The 17,412-nt window shown below is 43.0% G+C and overlaps 1 protein-coding gene across 6 annotated transcripts in view; it reads left to right on the top strand.

Annotated features, from left to right (window-relative positions):
* The window catches only part of MRAP2 (melanocortin 2 receptor accessory protein 2), an 80,413-nt gene extending 63,005 nt beyond the window's left edge, over positions 1-17,408 (top strand). For all 6 annotated transcript variants that reach the window (XM_082474004.1, XM_082474008.1, XM_082474006.1 and 3 more), the window contains exons 3-4: positions 2,107-2,206; positions 15,830-17,408. In XM_082474004.1, the coding sequence (XP_082330130.1) occupies positions 2,107-2,206; positions 15,830-16,223 (494 nt within the window). In that variant the 3' untranslated portion in view covers positions 16,224-17,408. The remainder of the gene's footprint in view (positions 1-2,106; positions 2,207-15,829) is intronic.
* The last annotated feature ends 4 nt before the right edge of the window (positions 17,409-17,412 follow it).

Genomic DNA, 17,412 nt, shown 5'->3' with positions numbered 1-17,412 from the left:
GGGACTGGAGGACTTATAGCGATCCAGCCACCACTGGCGGTGTGAAAGCTGTCCTCATGATAACCCCTTCCTATAAACAGACTTGAAAATGAATCAACGCGACTATATTAAATTCTCAACTGAGGATTTTATAATTCCGGTGGGTCATTGTAGAATTTGCTTTTGCTATGCAGGCAGTTGATGAAGTGTAGGGTATTGAGCTGTTGGTTGTCTGCACAATGATGCTTCGCAGTCTGTGGCCCCATAACTGAGATGCTATTGTTACATGTTGCACTTGTGCACATGCGTTGTTTTGGTACTTGTCCTTATGTCTTGTTTAGGCCTCATTTCCATTAGATTGTAAGGCAAAATCTACAATTCCTGTTTCTTTGGCACTCTTAACCCCGGGAAAGATAAATTAGTTTTGCATCCAGAGTGCTGAATAAATGTTGTTGAATAGAAGTTGTTAACCTCTAGGCTACAGTATATGTAGAATGAAAGTATGAATTATGTGAAGTAAATTACTAATCTGATTTCTTCATGTTAGAGTGCTATATACTTATAATTTAGTTAGAATAATGCTTTGTATTTAAACACATTTAGTGTATAAGTTCTGTTCACTTTTTTTTTTTAATTGCTAAGTATCCTCATTGTATTGCCACATAGGTAAACGTCTTAGAATAGATCAGAAAATGTAAAATAATTCAACTCTGGGGGCTTCCCTGGTGGTGCAGTGGTTGAGAGTCTGCCTGCCAATGCAGGGGACACGGGTTCAAGCCCTGGTCTGGGAAGATCCCACATGCCGCGGAGCAACTGGGCCCGTGAGCCACAACTACTGAGCCTGCGCGTCTGGAGCCTGTGCTCCGCAACAAGAGAGGCCGCGATAGTGAGAGGCCCGCGCACCGCGATGAAGAGTGGCCCCTACTTGCCACAACTAGAGAAAGCCCTCGCACAGAAACGAAGACCCAACACAGCCAAAAATAAATAAATAATTTAAAAATAATAATAATAATTCAACTCTGTTGCCTCTCCCAGACTTAAGACCCTATTAGGAATGTACCAGGTTCTGGTAGACAGCCTGGGCTCATCCCCATCCGATAGACATACGCTAGTGACTATTACCCATGATAGGATCAAGGAGAGACCTATGTAGAGAAGCACAGACAAAAATGTCATGGGGTTCACAGGAGGGAGCAAGTACATCAGTTGGGGAGATTAGGCTTTGTGAAGGAGATGGTGTAAGGAATGGTCTTTGAAGGATAGATAGACTTTCATTAGCTCCAGCCTGGGGACAGTTGTTCCAGCTGGTGAAGGTATGGGCCCCTGAAAAGGTGTGGGTATTAGGAAGCTGTGCCTAAGAGTTCAGATAAGTACAGGGATACAATGTCCCCTAGTCCACTTGGAAACATGAGTTTTAAAGTAGGGGTAAACTGGGAGAAAATGATCATTTGAACAATAATAGCCTGCAAATGTGGGCTACCTTTTTCTCAGATGCCAGACGTTGTACAAGTTCTTTGTACACGGAATCTCTTTTAATCTGAAAAAGGTCAGGTCTGTTTTCGTTGAAGGGTTTTTCATAAAAGAGCAATATTATCAGAGCTATGATAAAGCAGATTTGTACAGAGATGAGGCACAGGGAAAGGCCGAAGGCAGGAAGAGCTCTCAGGAGGCCATTTGTATGTTCTCTGCAAGATGTAATGAAGAGCTGAGTTATGCCAGCAGGAGCATGTGTGAAAATACAAAATTGGGTTGGTTTGAATCAGAAGTCATTGTAAACTTCATATTGCAGTTTCTGCTAAAAATTGGATTTTCTAGCTCAAAACACTTCAGTGGAATCTTGAGGACCTAGACAGCCCATTTTCTGTCTCAGATTCCTCCACTGGGATGTGGAAACCAAGAGTCTGGAAGGCTGACATCTCTTAGTGGTACCTGAGACAGAAATCCGGAGGCACAGACTCTTCCCCCATCCCTACATCTTTCCTGTCCCCTGGTGACTGATGGGTCAAGATTGTCTCAGAAGATTGTTGACGTCTTTTCTCATTTCATGTATCAAAAAGCACAGGTTCCTCAATTATTTAAGTTTTATGCTGCTATGAAATACTAATCCCAGTATTAACTGTCTTGCAGATTCCATTGTGATTGGATTTTGGGTTGGTCTCGCGGTCTTTGTGATTTTCATGTTTTTTGTGCTGACTCTGCTGACCAAGACAGGAGCCCCACACCAAGAGTAAGTTTGGGCTGTTGCTAAATGTCCGTTAAACTCCACAGGGACCAGAAGAAACAGAAATGGGTTCCGGGGCTGGGGTTGCTTCCAGTGGGTGGAAAGATGGGCCTGGTTATGGATGTGCTGTCTGGACCCAGTGCCTGTTGCATGGGACCTGCCTTCCTCCTGGTACTTTGCCTCTTGCCTCTGGGGCTCATTTTCAAGTGAACCCTTGTGCACCTGGGTTTCTTGGTCCTTTCCAGTAGTCTAACTGCTGATCCAGCCTCAATTTTTATTTTGAAAGGATTATTAATTGGGATGTATTTTCTCCTCATTCCCAAAAGAATTTAGATGACTCGCCAGACTGAAAACAGTGAAAACAGACAATAGCAAAAATAGGATGAAAACTAGCTTAGAAAACGTTTTGAGGAGCAGAGAAATAGTTGTTACTGGATAAACGACTGAATTAATTATTAACAATAGTCACTGAATTCAGCATTAAGTTTCCTTGAAACGAAATAAAACGGAAACATTAAGGATTATATAATTTTCATGGCGTGGTAAAGAACATCCATGTTGGGCTTTGAATTTATGGAGGAAATGATTACATGGATGCTTAAAGAACGCTGAGTAACGTCACAATGTATTTCGTCAGTTATGGTTTGCAAAACACTCAGAAATGTTTGAGAGGGTTTTCTTTTATCCCAACTCTTGCAAAAAAGGGAAAAATAATAACTTATGTTGGATACCTTATCAGTCAATCCCAGCAGGCAACAGATAGCACACTCAAATTAGATAATTAGAAGAGCTTTTTTTTTTAATTCATTTTTTTATTGAAGTATAATTGATTTACAATGTTGTGTTAATTTCTGCTGTACAGCAAATTGACTCAGCTATACACATATATCCATTTTTTTAATATTCTTTTCCGTAATGGTTTATCCCAGGATATTGAATATAGTTCCCTGTGCTATACAGTAGGACCTTGTTGTTTATCTAATCTATATGTAATAGTTTGCATCTACTAACCCAAAACTCTCAGCGCATCCCTCCCCCACTCTTGGCAACCACAAGTCGGATCTCTATGTCTGTGAGTCAGTTTCTGTTCTGTAGATAGGTTTATTTGTGTCATACTTTAGATTCCACATATAAGTGATATCATATGGCATTTGTCTTTCTCTGTCTGGCTTACTTCACTTACTATGATAATCTTTAGGTCCATCCATGTTGTTGCAAATGGCATTAATTCATTCTTTTTTATGGCCGAGTAGTATTCCATTGTATATATGTACCACATCTTCTTTATCCATTCGTCTGTCGATGGACATTTAGGTTGTTTCCATGTCTTGGCTATTGTGAACAGTGTTGCTATGAACATAGGGGTGCATGTATCTTTTTGAATTAGAGTTTTGCCTGGATATATAGAAGAGCTTTTAATAAAGGGACTAGTCACAAGTTGTGGCCCGGGAAGAGGGTGGCCCCCAGGATAGTGCAGGATGCCAGGGCTCAGAACACTGAGGAACAGATGCACTAGATCTGAAGGGGGTCCTGATTGGCAACCAGGAGTCCTGCAGAGAGGCTGGCTGAGAGGAGCAGTGACCCAGGTCGAGGGACACAGTCCAGTGTGACCTCTCAGGGAGGGAGCCTCCAATAAATATCCAGACCTTTCTTCCCCTCTCCTACCCCTTTCTTACCATTGCTCCCCACTGGTGAAGCCCCCACCACAACCAGCGGCCAGAGCCTCCATCAAAGGTCAGTTTTCTGGGGCACAGAGCAGGATGGGGATGGGTAGAGAGTGACCTGAGAGAGTAAGTGGAAGAAACGGAGCACAAATCCTCACATTTCCATTGGTATCTCCCTTCATCCTCACAGCCTGGCAGCGGCATTCTCATCGTTGTGTCTCATCACACAGTCTGCGGCGTCTGCTGTTCAGTCTTCAGCCTGCACTTGAACTATACCAACTAGTTATAGGTAGAGGGAACAGTTCAGCCCATCACGCACCTATTTTCAGACATTAAGGTCTGGAAAAAAATGTAAACACATGTTAAGTGAAAAGAAAAGATCATTTTATTGAAGCCTATGGAGATGCATGGTTGAGAATCTCTATAATGGCCACTAAAAAGCCACTAAAAAAAATATGAACTTTCCCTTTTCTATCTCCTTGTTCTCATAAACATCTGAACATGCCTTTGCCTCATTTTATTGGTCCAGCAAATTTAAAAATATGGTGTGGATTACAGCAGTATTAAGAGAAGCCAAGGACAAACTCAGATTAGGGTACATCTTGTAGAGTGGCCAGGGAATAATAACCCCCTTTATCTTCCTTCTCCTCAGAGGGACAGATGGATTTTTGCAGGGCTATTGAGATCTATTTGTTTGATGCAGGATGCAGGTGATTTTACAGATGGGAACACCCTAGCCCAAAAGGGAACATGACTTCCTGTAATGATTAATTTTATTTGTCAGTTTGTCTAGGCCATGGCACCCAGGTATTTAGTCAAACATTATTCTAGATGTTTCTGTGAAGGTTTTTTTTAGATGAGATACCATTTCTGAATAAAACTGATCATCCTCCATAATGTGGGTGGGCCTCATCCAATCACTGGAAGGCTCTCCTAGAAACAGATGGACCTCCCATGAGCAAAAAGGAATTCTGGCAGAGGCCTGCCTTCAAACTCTTCCCTGGGTCTCCAGCCTGCCAGCCTACCGTACAGATTTTGGACTTGCCAGCCTCCACCATCACATGACCCAATTCATTAAAATAAATATGTCCCCCTACCCTACCCCAGATGGATGGATGGATGGATGGATAGATAGATAGATAGATAGATAGATAGATAGATAGATAGATAGATACAGAAATACATACATACACACACACACCCTGTCGGTTCTGTTTCTCTGGAGAACACTGACATACATTTCCTTAACATTTCACATTGACCCTGGGTAGCTGAGACTTGAATTTCCAGTCTTCCAATAGGCAGTTCATCCTTCTAGTAGATGGTTTCTCTCTTGATGGCGATTCTGAGTCATCTCAAAGAACAGAGCGGTCATTGTAACTCTACATGCTTTTAATGAGGTTAAGGAGAAAGTCTAACCTTTTTATTTTTAGTACAATAATGGATCAGCCCTCAGGACCACATTTTAAATGCTTTCTTGAGTCTGAGGCAGTGTAAGACATGGCATTTGGCTGTAGTATATCATAAGCAAACTGAAAGAAACAGACATGTGGAAAAATCCCTAAATGGAGCAATTAAAAAGGATTTTAGATCTTAGTAAACTTGACATATATTTGGCAGGAATTTTTTCTAAAATAGACATCATTTTTTCCATTCAGCCAACTTTAATATAAAACAATCAATTTTAAGTGTGCCTGTGATAATTAGGCATGGAGGAAAGAATGATAAATCATAGAGACTAATAATAAAAGCAGTTTTTTAACATTTGCCACATTCCAGGGTCTGCTGATCATTTTATATGTATAATCTCACTAAGTCCTCACAAAAAGCTGAAGTAAATCCTATAAGTGTTCAATTTATAAAGTTTCCCACTTTACAGATGAGAAAAATGAGGCTGAACCACTCATATGACGATTCACAGGTTAAAAAAACAAAACAAAATAAACAAAACCTTTGGAGCCAGGCCTCAAACTAAAGTCTCTTTGACTCTAAAGCTCCTGTTATTAACACTACATTAAATTATCTCATGTCAGTAATTTTAAATCTCCTTCTTCTATTACAACAAAGATATTAGCAAGCAATCAGATTTGTTTTCTTTTATCACATATTGGATCAAGCATGGGCTCTGGAGTCAAACATTTCCAGATGTACTGGAACAGTTTACTAGATTCTTAACCTCTCTCTGCTTGAGATTCCTCATTTGTAAAAATAAAATAGTATCTGCTTCCTAGGAGTACTGTAAAGGTTAAGTGAGCTGATGCCTGTGGAGCTGCTGGTACACGCTGGGCTCACAGCGGGCGGCTCTCAGTGAAGGCCAGTCTGCCCCTGCGTGGGGCTGGTGGAATCCTGGGGAGAGCTGAGGGGTGCAGGTAAGGAGCAGGAGGGAGGAGAGGACACCCATCCTTACGTGAGAAGGCCAGGCCCTAAGCATTCACGTTGGAGCTACACATGCCAAAGTGTGGCTTCCTTCTACCCTAGCTTCACCTTGGGTGTGTCTCTCAGTGAAAGAGTAAGATGATTTTAGGAAGGAGACTAAGTAGAGAATCTTGGTGATGGCTCAGAAGGATGTCTGAATCCTGACTGCTTTATATAACAGGCTCTCTGGGCAGTTGGTCGCAAAGAACTTCCTCAAGTAGGATATCAGGCAGTAAGTATCTTTTTGGAATATGACTCCGACATTCTGGTTAAGATCCCCAATCGGGTCTGCAAGCTCAAAATGGACTAGTGTTGAATCTACCACTCAGTTCTATCTCTTCCTCCGTGGAGGCGTCCCGGGCAGGCTGAGCGTCTCCCTAGGAGCTCATCCATCATTGCTGACACATGGGAAGAGTACAAGCATTCCCTTGAAAGGAGTAAGATACAAGGATGACAGATAGGCTTCTTCCCTGAAGTTTCCAACTTGGGATCATATTAGCATAAGAACTTCAATTCTAGAGTCACTGCCTACTCATTGGCTTCTGTTCAGGAGAGGATGTGCCATAATCAGACTATGAGACAATAACAAACAGCTCCCCAAATCTCAGTAAAACACAACATGGGTTTACATTGTGTTCAAGCTACACGTCTTCTGAGGGTCGGCAAGGGGTGGACAGAAGCTTCTCCACTGTAGCTGCAGCATCTCCAAGGCTCAGCCTCCCGGGTTCCTGGGACAGGGAAGGGGGCATGAAGAGATCTCACACCTGCCCTTCTGTTCTTCTGCCAGGAAGTGGCACACACCCCTTCCTCTCACAGATCATTGGCCAGAACTAGCCACACCCACCTGACCGCCAGGCTGGGCAGGGTAATCTGTGTGCCCAGGAGGAGAGAAGAACCAGATATGAGTGAGCATTAGTAAAGCAGACCAAAGAGGGAGAAAGACTCTTATAAAGCTGCCAGCGACTTTCTTAAAAGCTTCTAGGTCCAAGAAGCCGCTTTAATGGGGATTATTTTTCTCATGGAATATCTGCTGTTGTGTGTGGGGAAAAAAAAACCCTCTTACCTGGATCCTTTAAAGACAATGAAGATAAAAGAACCATTTTTCCTGTGCTTTTTCCGCTAAGGAGCTATTTACTCTCTTTACTGTCTTGTTAAAGTATTATAACCCCATTATCATAAATCTGCCAGAGAGAAAGAGTACGGGAAACGCTTGGACCACATTTTTATGTTGAATATTTTGGACTTTTTTTTAAAAAAAGCGATCAAACCCCAGACATCATACACCTCAAATACCCTCCTTTTGTAGCCTTTGCTAAGTGCACTTTGTCCAGGTGGGGATGGTCTTCTTTTAGGGGTGAGGACAGGATTGCTCATGACCTTGTAAAAATGGAACTTACATTTTACCTTGAGTTGCAATTTACCTGAATATGACCCTCACCAAAGGAGGGGTACAACGCACCTAAAAGCTAATAGCGAGAGAATGTCTGTGCTTAAGGTCTTTGATAATGACCAAGATCACAGAAACCAGCTAAGTGCAGATGTAGTGCAGAGTGGTTCCCAAGGAAGACCCGCCATTCTGAAAGGTCTCCATATATCAACAGGTAAAAAATCCAACTGCTTTATGTATCTGATTCAAGTTATACACCTTTGTTCAGGAGTCACTTTTTAATTCCCCATCAGTTACAAGGTGTTTCCTGAGTGCACAGCTATGGGTGTACTGAGGGTCATCCTAAGGTAGTAGAATCTTTCTTGCCTCAGAGAGACTGAAATCTCCCTGGCAAGTTGGAACTACCAACGAAAGCAACCAAAAGACACTTTCACACACACACAAGGGTTTGGTTGGTGCCTCTGTTAGGGCTTGTTACATGAGATAAGGCTCTCAGCACAGGCTATGGCTCCTGTGAAGTGGTCATTATTATTTTCTCACTGGTGGTTCATCACAGAGTTTAGCAGGTTTTTGTTTGGCTTACGCATCTCTAAAAGTCCACTGAAAGTGACTGCTGGAAACACTAGGTTCCCACAGGCTGGACTGCCCATCACTTTTCATGACTGGGGCGAACCTGAGGATAGTCAGGCATGCTAAGACTCAGTACAGCAGCAGGCACTCCATTTGTAAAAACTCATCATAAATCTGGAAAATTCCTAAGGGAATAACCCAGAATCTTACGGGTGTTTTCCCTCTGCCAGCGAAGGTGGGAGAAGTCTGCCCTCCTGACCTGACTTCTCGTAGGGTCACAGAGGAAGGAACACATCCCTAAACACTGGAGGTGGCTGTGCCTTTCACAGGAATCAGGGCTCTGGACCACCTGCAGATACAGCCGTCCGGTGCGTTGATTGAGGGTCGAATGATGGCAAGGCCCTTTGAGAGATGCAAAGATGACTAGCATACAGCACAGCAGTATATGGGAGAGAAAAGATCATACCAAATAGCTCTGACATGAGACAGGAAGGGCTGCATCCTGTAAGGCGAGGTCAGTAAAATCGAAAGGAGCACAGAGGGGGGCAGATTCGTTCCTGTTGGGAGATCAGAGAGTCTCCATGGAGGCAGGGACATTTGAGTTGGACAGAAAAGGACGTATTTGATTTTGACAGAGAAGGGGTAGGAGGAACAGCACAAGCAAAGGCTCAGAGGGGGACAGTCAGGTCCCATGTGGCCGGACGGTACGGCTGGCGAGGGGGCTGGGGGGAGCGGACACTGGAAAGGCCATGTGATGTGGGAGAGGATGGTCTGAAAGATCAGGCAGAAGAGTCTGGGGAATCCATGAAAGTTTTGTGAGCAGGGGAGTGTCATGGAAGCAAGTGACATGCACTGCAAATGCCAGAGGACTGGATGGATGCTCACGATGGAGGATCTCTGTTCCGGTACAGAGAATCCCACAGGTTCAGACAATACATGACACAACGCAGAGTGAGCAGAAGAAAAGACCAAGAATCGGAACAGTCTGAACAGTCTTTTTACTCTGGCTGGTGGAGTTTGGGGATGTCGCGATCAATAGGTTAGGTCCAAATTGCATTTCTTATAACAAGCTGAAAATGAGGAATAGAGATTCTTAAATAAGTAAAACAAGTGATTTTACGGTTCTATCAAAATAAACGGTTGTCATTTTTCAAAAGTTAGGATGACACAGGAGAACTTCTTGCAAACACGCTAGCTAGATCTCAGTTTCATGATGACAAAATACAGAATAGGTAGGAATGTGACAAAAATAATGAAAGGCACTAAAATTCCTGGTGATTCTGAATTTTCTAATTGTCTTCGTATGTTCAGGCTCCTATAAATACCATAGATATTTACTAGATGGCTTGTAAGTAACAGAAATTTATTTCTCACAGTTCTGGAGGCTGAGAAGTCCAAGGTTGAGGTGCTGGCGGGTTCAGTGTCTGGTGAGGACTTGTTTCCTGGTTCACAGATGATGGACTTTTCACTGTGTCCTCCTATGGAGGAAGGAGCGAGGGATCTCACTGGGGCCTCACTTGGAGGGTTAGGTTTCAACATGGGAATTTTGGAGGAACACAAACATTCAGTCTATAGTACAAATATTCTTCAGTATCCCTTCTTTTCTTTATGATACTTATAACATGATATTAATTGATAGCTCAGTCAGCATCTCAAAGTTTCTCATTCTTTCAGTGTTCCAGTTATTGAAGTGTATGGCTTCTGGTTTTAATTATCATTTTAATCAAGGTGGTATTTAAGATGTTAGCCCTTGTAATTTTTAATTTTCACAGGTGTAACCAAGGCTGTGGAAGAACAAGTTGATTTTAAACTGTTTTAACTGCTCTAATAGGCGCCAGTGAGCATTATTTTTCCATATGCCAACTGAGTTTCAGCGGATGGGAAGCTTGCAACTAGCCTCCTTCTCTCTGTCATGGCACCCAGGTTATCTACCAGGACATGTTTTATAAGGTTGGAAAGACAGCCTTAACAATATGGCACATGTTTCCTGAAAACTGAATTAAGGCAACATCCAGCAGCAAAATACCCCCTGCCTAATTAGTGAGCATTCTTTGCTATTCCAACATGTAAGTGTACAAGAACATTTTTAGGTGTGACTCATGAGGGCTAGTCTGCTTTAAAGACTGGGTAACCGCCGGGTGGGGAGGAAGTTCACTGGGCTTTCTTGAAGACATTCTTACCAATAAATGGTGGAAAGTCTCCCCTGTGGAACCTGAGTCTCCTGCAGCCTCCAAAGTGGGCCAGTTATAGAAGGTGCAAGATGCCCTTGCAGTAGCTCTGTGGTCTGTGAGCTCCAACAATGCAAGGCAGGAGGCGCCATAGAAGACTCTAGGACAGAGCTTGGGGATGTGGGGAGCACTGCAGGGTACAGTCAGAGGCAGTGCTTCCCTTGGCCAAAAACAGGTGCAGGGCAGTCCTAGATGTGGCTAGTTTGCTGAATCTCTTGTATCTCTGGAGCTGGAGTCACACTCAGGATCTCTAGTAACAGGCCATCTCTCTATTAAGGCTCACCAGTCCTTCTTTTCAACCTTACCTGGGTATGCCCTCAAATTGATTGCCAACCCTGGGTATGCCCTTGAATTGATTTCCCCAACTGTAGAAGAGGCCTCCTGCTAAGGCAAGAGTTGCTTTAGTTTCGCGATCTCTTCATGATTGATGCATTCATTCATTTAACAAAAATTTAATGAGCACCTACTCTATGTCTAGTACCGTGCTGGGTACTGAGGACATAGACAAGAAACACACAATACCTGCCGCAAGAGCTGATCGTCTTAAGGAGGGTGCCAGACAAGTAAAGAAATGGGCTTAATACAGAGTGAGAAGGCAGATGGAGAGAAGCACCAGTCCTCTGGGAGAACATCCCAACTCAGACTGGAGGAGTCAGGGAAGAAGGTGACACCTAAAATGATTCATGAAGGGCCAAGAGGAATTAGGCAGATGGGTTCCAGTTTCAGTAATGGCAGAGTAGCATGTTTCAGTGTAACCTTGCAGATAACAATTTAAAATCTGTACAAAGGACTTCCCTGGTGACACAGTGGTTAAGAATCCACCTGCCAATGCAGGGGACATGGGTTCAATCCCTGGTCCAGGAAGATCCCACATGCCACGGAGCAACTTAGCCTGTGCACCACAACTACTGAGCCTGTGCTCTGGAGACCGCAAGCCACAACTACTGAGTCTGCACGCCTAGAGCCCGTGCTCTGCAACAAGAGAAGCCACCGCAATGAGAAGCCCGCACACCACAATGAAGAGTAGCCCCTGCTCACCGCAACTACAGAAAGCCCAAGCACAGCAACGAAGACCCAATGCAAGCAAAAATAAAATAAATAAAAAATAAATAAATTAAATAAAATCTGGACAAAATATAATGAATTAGTATTGGAAGGCTTTGGAGAGTGAACGTTAGCAGACAAAAACCAAAGGGAGAAGGGCTTTTGGCCCTTGAAGGAAGGAAACTTTAATAGTTTATGTCTATGGTAATATGGCTTTTAACCTGAAGTCTGCCAACCCACAAACCTGGTATATCTCTTCATATATTAAGGTCTTCCTTAATTTCCCTTTGCAACATTGAAATTTTCAGTGGATGGGTCTTACACATCCTTTGTTAAATTTATTCTTGTTGTCATTTTTCAAAAGTTAGGATGACACAGGAGAACTTCTTGCAAACACACTAGCTAGATCTCAGTTTCATGATGACAAAATATAGAATAGGTAGGAATGTGACAAAAATAATGAAAGGCACTAAAATTCCTGGTGATTCTGAATTTTCTAATTGTCTTCGTATGTTCAGGCTCCTATAAATACCATAGATATTTACTAGATGGCTTGTAAGTAACAGAAGTTTATTTCTCACAGTTCTGGAGGCTGAGAAGTCCAAGGTTGAGGTGCTGGCGGGTTCAGTGTCTGGGTAACCACTGGGTAGGGAGGAACGCTGTTGTGAATGGAATTTTTTTTTTCATTTTCTTATCCTTCGTTACCTGTGTGTAGAAATACAATGATTTTTGTATAAGGTCAATTGAAAAGAAAGTTCTTCTTGTTTTTGTTTTTTTTTTTTAAACAACAGTGCTGGAACAACAAGATAAACATATGGGAAAAAATGAACCTTGACCCCTATCTCAACATAGATCATAAACCCAAAGTAGAAGCTTCTAGAACAGCTCTGTCCAATCGAACTTTCTATGATGACAGAAATGTTCTCTGTGCTGCTAATTAGGTGGCCACTGGCCACATGTGGCCATTGAGCACTTGAAATGTGGGTAATATGACTGAGAAACCAAATTTTAAATTTTACTTAATTTAAATTTAAATAAATAGCCATCTGTGGTTCATGGCTATTGTATTGGTTCTAGAAGAAAGCAAAGGGTTTGTGATTTGGGGGTCAACCATTATTTCTTAGAGAGGATATAAAAAACCCTAACATAGAAGGTAAGAGTTAATAATTTGAAGTTAACTGAAATGTAAAGCTTCTGCTTATCAAAAGACATCTTTAAGAAAATGAAAATGCAAGTCATAGGTCAAGAGAAAATGTTTGCAACACATACATCTACCAAAAGACTTGTATTCAGAATGTATGACAAAACCTCTACAGATCAATAACAAAAGATAACCTCAATTTTAAAACGGGCAGAAGTCTCACACACAGGCTCTTCACAAAAGAAGATAAACCAATAGCCAATAAGGGCATGAAAAGATGCTCAGTATTATTAGACATCAGAGAAATGCTCATTAAAGTCACACTGAGTGTCATGTCACTCCCACGAGAATGACCGACATTACAAAGACGAAGAGCACCCAGGGCTGACAAGGATGTGGAACAGCTGTAATTCTCATGCGTTGTCGAGAGAGTGTAAGATGATACAACCACTCTGGAAAACTCTGCAGTTTCTTATAAAGTTAAGAAACAGCTACTCTACGACCCAGTAATTCTACTCTTAGTATTTGCTCAAGAACAGTAAAAACGTGTATCTACAAAGAGACTTTTCAAGAATGTTCATAACAGCCCCAAACTGGAAACAACCCAAATGCCCTTTAACAGTAGAATGCATAAACAAATTGTAGTGTATTTGTACAGCAGAATGTTACTGAGCAAGAAAAAGGACAAACTATTGCTGCATGCGACATCATGGATGAACATCAAAAGCATAATGCTGGGCAAAAGAATACAGGCACAAAAGACTATCTATTGCATGCTTCCATTTGTATGAATTTCAAGAACAGGCTAAACTAATCTGCGGTGATAAAAATCAAAACAGATTGCCTCTGGGAGGTGGAAATTGACTGGAAGTTCAAGAAGAGGCAAAGCTAATCAATGGAAATAGAAATCAGAGCAGTGTTACCTGAAGGGGCTGGAAATTGAATAGAAGGAAACTTTCCAGAAGAAAGGAAATATTCTATATCTTGATTGGGAGGGTGGTTACATGGGTGTATATATCAATAAAAACACATTGAATTTTACACTTACGATCTATGGATTTCAGTATGTAAATATTGCCCAACAACGAGGTGAATAGTAACTGAATAGAAGCAAGCTGTGTCTGGGATCACAATTTTTCACATACAGGTTTTTTAGTTTATCAGTCAGGGAAACAAAAGAGGAAGAACAGGATGGTCTGTTGAGTAATGTTTACCAGACTCTAAGAGAACAAAGATGGGCTTTTCCCTTGTTCTCAAGGAGGGAGAATCAGACAGATTGCACTGTTACCACACCCAGAGATCATGGGGAGAGAGAAGAGCGGGGGTGAAACAGGGAAGGCATCTTCGTGTCTATCCCCTGGGCTCTGCCCTGGGGAGGGGCAGAACACGCTTGGTCTTCTGTACCTTCGTTCTGCAGCAAGCGGCGTGGATGGTGGTCAATGGACTCAATTTAATCCTGAGAACATGTAGCCTGGGTTATAGAAGAGCTGCTGTACACAGCTGGGTTTCTGGGTCGGCCTTCACATTCAGCTGATGCTCCGGGCAAGCTGGAAAGCTAGAACTCAGAGCTCCTTAGCCTGGAATTGGGGGATGGTGTGACCCCAGCAGTCCTAACCATGCTTTTTCCAAACATGTTAATCCCCTCTTTTCCTAGGTGACATTTTAGCTTCTTAGGTCACAGGTTGCTGGCACACTCATCGCTGTTCTCAAACATCTTTTAAACTTAGGTGAAATGACAATGAGGGGAAGAAAATCACTTACTGAAAGATAAGACGCATTCCTATTAAATTTGCATTAAAATAGAATTCCATCAGTCTCTCTCAAGTGATTTTTCTCTGAATTCTGAATACATGACCTAGTGAATGTTGTACTCCTTTGTCAATCATTGATCTTCACATCACCCTGTGGAGTGGGCAACGAGACTGGTTAATCAGGCTTATCACTACAAGGAAAAACTCAGGCTTCTGAGAGGAATTCCTCATCTGATGTCACCCAGGTCATCACAGCAGGAGATAAATCTGATATAAAAGTCCCTCCGCTGCCTGGATTGCAAAGCTTCTAGAATTGCTGAGCCCTGAAATCCAGGTGATTCTTGATAATTTGGAGGTTAGTTTTTAAGATCAGACTTTTCAGACCCATAACTTGATTCCATGTCCCCTGCCCCATGAGAACTTGGTCATAAGTGCTGTATCGTGAGTGATGGGATGGGAAAGAAGAGATTTAAGAACTGAAATCACTGAGATTACACACTCCGGAGCCTAATTGTTGTCAGGTTCTATCCTGGATTTGCAAGTGTTCAGACATGATTCTTCACCTTACAGAGTCACTACCTGTGTGGGAGTCGCCTTTCTATAAATCTGGAAAGGATGGTGATTAAAGTAGGTGGGCTATCAAGTTATTCAGTTTGCCCCTGCTCTTTCTGTCAGGCACTCGTGGGACTCATTGAGAGTTATTTTACTCATCCATTCACCGATTTATTACCATTGAATTGCTAATTTGTTCCACACTGAATGAAACAAGGAATCAGGAACTGGAGTTTTTTCGCACTCTTATCACTGATTGTGTCAATCAAGCAGGAAATCTGACCCCTCCTTACCTTAGCTTATGCCTTTGTGAAATGCGTATAATAATTCTTGGCCTAAGTGACAGCACGGGTCAGTTTTGAGAATGGGGTGAGATAAATGGATATGACAGTGCTTTGACAAACATGAAACTCACCCTTGTGAGATAGTATTGTTGTTCAGGCCGGCCTGATGCCGGCCAGTGATTCTAAACCTGACCACGAGTAGAGATCCTTGGGGATTCTATGAAACTACAGACTACCCGTCCCTACCTCCGGAGATCCTGAGAGACTGTAACCCAGAATCCTTCATTTTAAGAAGCACTTCAAGTAATTCTGATGCAGATGATCCAAGGGTCCCACTGAGAAACACTGGTGTGTGATGCAGAATATCAAGGATCCCTCAGCGAAAGGTCTCTTTTAAGGATGGTCCAAGGGCCCTCACCTTGTGACTTTTGCCTTGGGTTTATTTGTACACGTTCAGAAGTGACGTCTCTCAGTTCTGATGTTTGTCTGCATGCTGTGTACAGGGACTTGCACTCCATAGATGCCGAAAACCATGCTTCTGCAGGTAACTAATCTGGAGTGTAAGCAGTCTTTTATTTTGCTTTTCTTTACAGCAATGCAGAGTCTTCGGAGAAGAGACTCAGAATGAACAGCTTTGTGTCAGACTTTGGAAGGCCACTGGAACCAGATAAGGTCTTTTCTCGACAGGGCAATGAGGAATCCAGGTCCCTCTTTCACTGCTACATCAATGAAGTGGACCACTTGGACAGGGCCAAAGGTGGTCTCCAGACCACAGCCCTCGACAGTGAAGTTCAACTCCAGGAAGCCATCAGACGCAGTGGACAGCCAGAGGAAGAGCTGAACAGGCTCATGAAATTTGACATCCCCAACTTCGTCCACACGGACCAGAACTCCTCCTTTGGGGAAGATGATCTCCTGATTTCAGAACCACCTATTGTTCTAGAAAATAAGCCAGTTGCCCAGACCTCACACAAAGACTTGGATTGAGAGGCATGTTTTGTAAAGTGTCTTCCTGAAGATGTTGGGTCTGTCTTTGTATAGCAAGAAATCTTCATTCACCAAGATTGTGTGTGTTTGTGTATGAGATACAGAGAGAGAGACTGAAAGACAGAGAGAGAAGAGAGCCCCCTCAGAAGAATGCTGATTAAGCTGAGTGTTTATGCCTTTAAACACATTTGGGGCTTTTTGGGGAACCGAGTATTTACACTGTCTCATCCTCCTTGTCATTGAAAAACTTGGCCACGTATTCAGTGTCAGCGTTCTTGAATGGGGTTTGGCATATAGCATTCCTACCTGCCACTACCACGCTCTACCTTCAGCAAGTTGCTTGGCCTCTCTGGGCTGCCTGCCGCCTCTTTAACTGTAAGGTGAGGAGTCCGCGGTAGATGATCCATTCCAGCTCTAATATTTTGTGAATTTATGATTTTGTATTCGGATGAGGCTGGATATACCCAAAGCAGAATAAACCAGGGCGCTGCCTCTTAGCTCTTGTTGTAGCATCCCCCAGGTCTGTAACTCCCACTCAGCCCTTAACCGGCCCAGCTTTTGTCAGGGGCCTGAGCATCTACCGGGACGTCAGGAGACTCGTTTCTCATGGTCACTGTGGCTAGCATTCCTATTGCTTGTGCTGAAACAGCAGTTCTGAGACCCTCCAGCCACCCATGCTCAAACCTGGAGACAGCCCTGCCCCTCCTCTCCTGGGATGAATACCAATTCATGGTACATTGTAGGACAATCCTGTCCCCAGAAATGTATGGAAGGTTGTCAGCTGGGTGAGGGGAGGTGCCTCCTGTGTCTCTGTGTTGGTGTAACTGTGTCTGGTCGCGCTACTGTGCCATTGGCTAGTGAACAAGAAGAGTGCTATTTGCCAGGCTGTCTGTTTACCTGGCAGATGTGGAAGTGATGGTCATGCGGCTAGTGTGTGGGCTTTGAGCTGGGATGGTGAATGGGTTATAAATACCCCATCAACAGATATTCAAGGGGGCCTGGGGCAACCCAGAGTTAATTTCATGAAGGAATCAAACCTGCACACTGTTTTGGAAACGACTTGGTTTTGCACAGTCACGTTGCATGCATGGCCAGCTGCTCAACTCTGGGTGGCATTTTCATTATGGATTTGTTTACCACCTGTCTTGCTTAAGCTGAAAAATAAATCCATTTATTGCACCAGAATTTT

The sequence above is a fragment of the Balaenoptera physalus genome (assembly GCF_965194825.1).
Source record: "Balaenoptera physalus genome assembly, chromosome: 9".
Taxonomy (NCBI): domain Eukaryota; kingdom Metazoa; phylum Chordata; class Mammalia; order Artiodactyla; family Balaenopteridae; genus Balaenoptera; species Balaenoptera physalus.
This window is presented reverse-complemented; position numbering and strand designations above follow the sequence as displayed.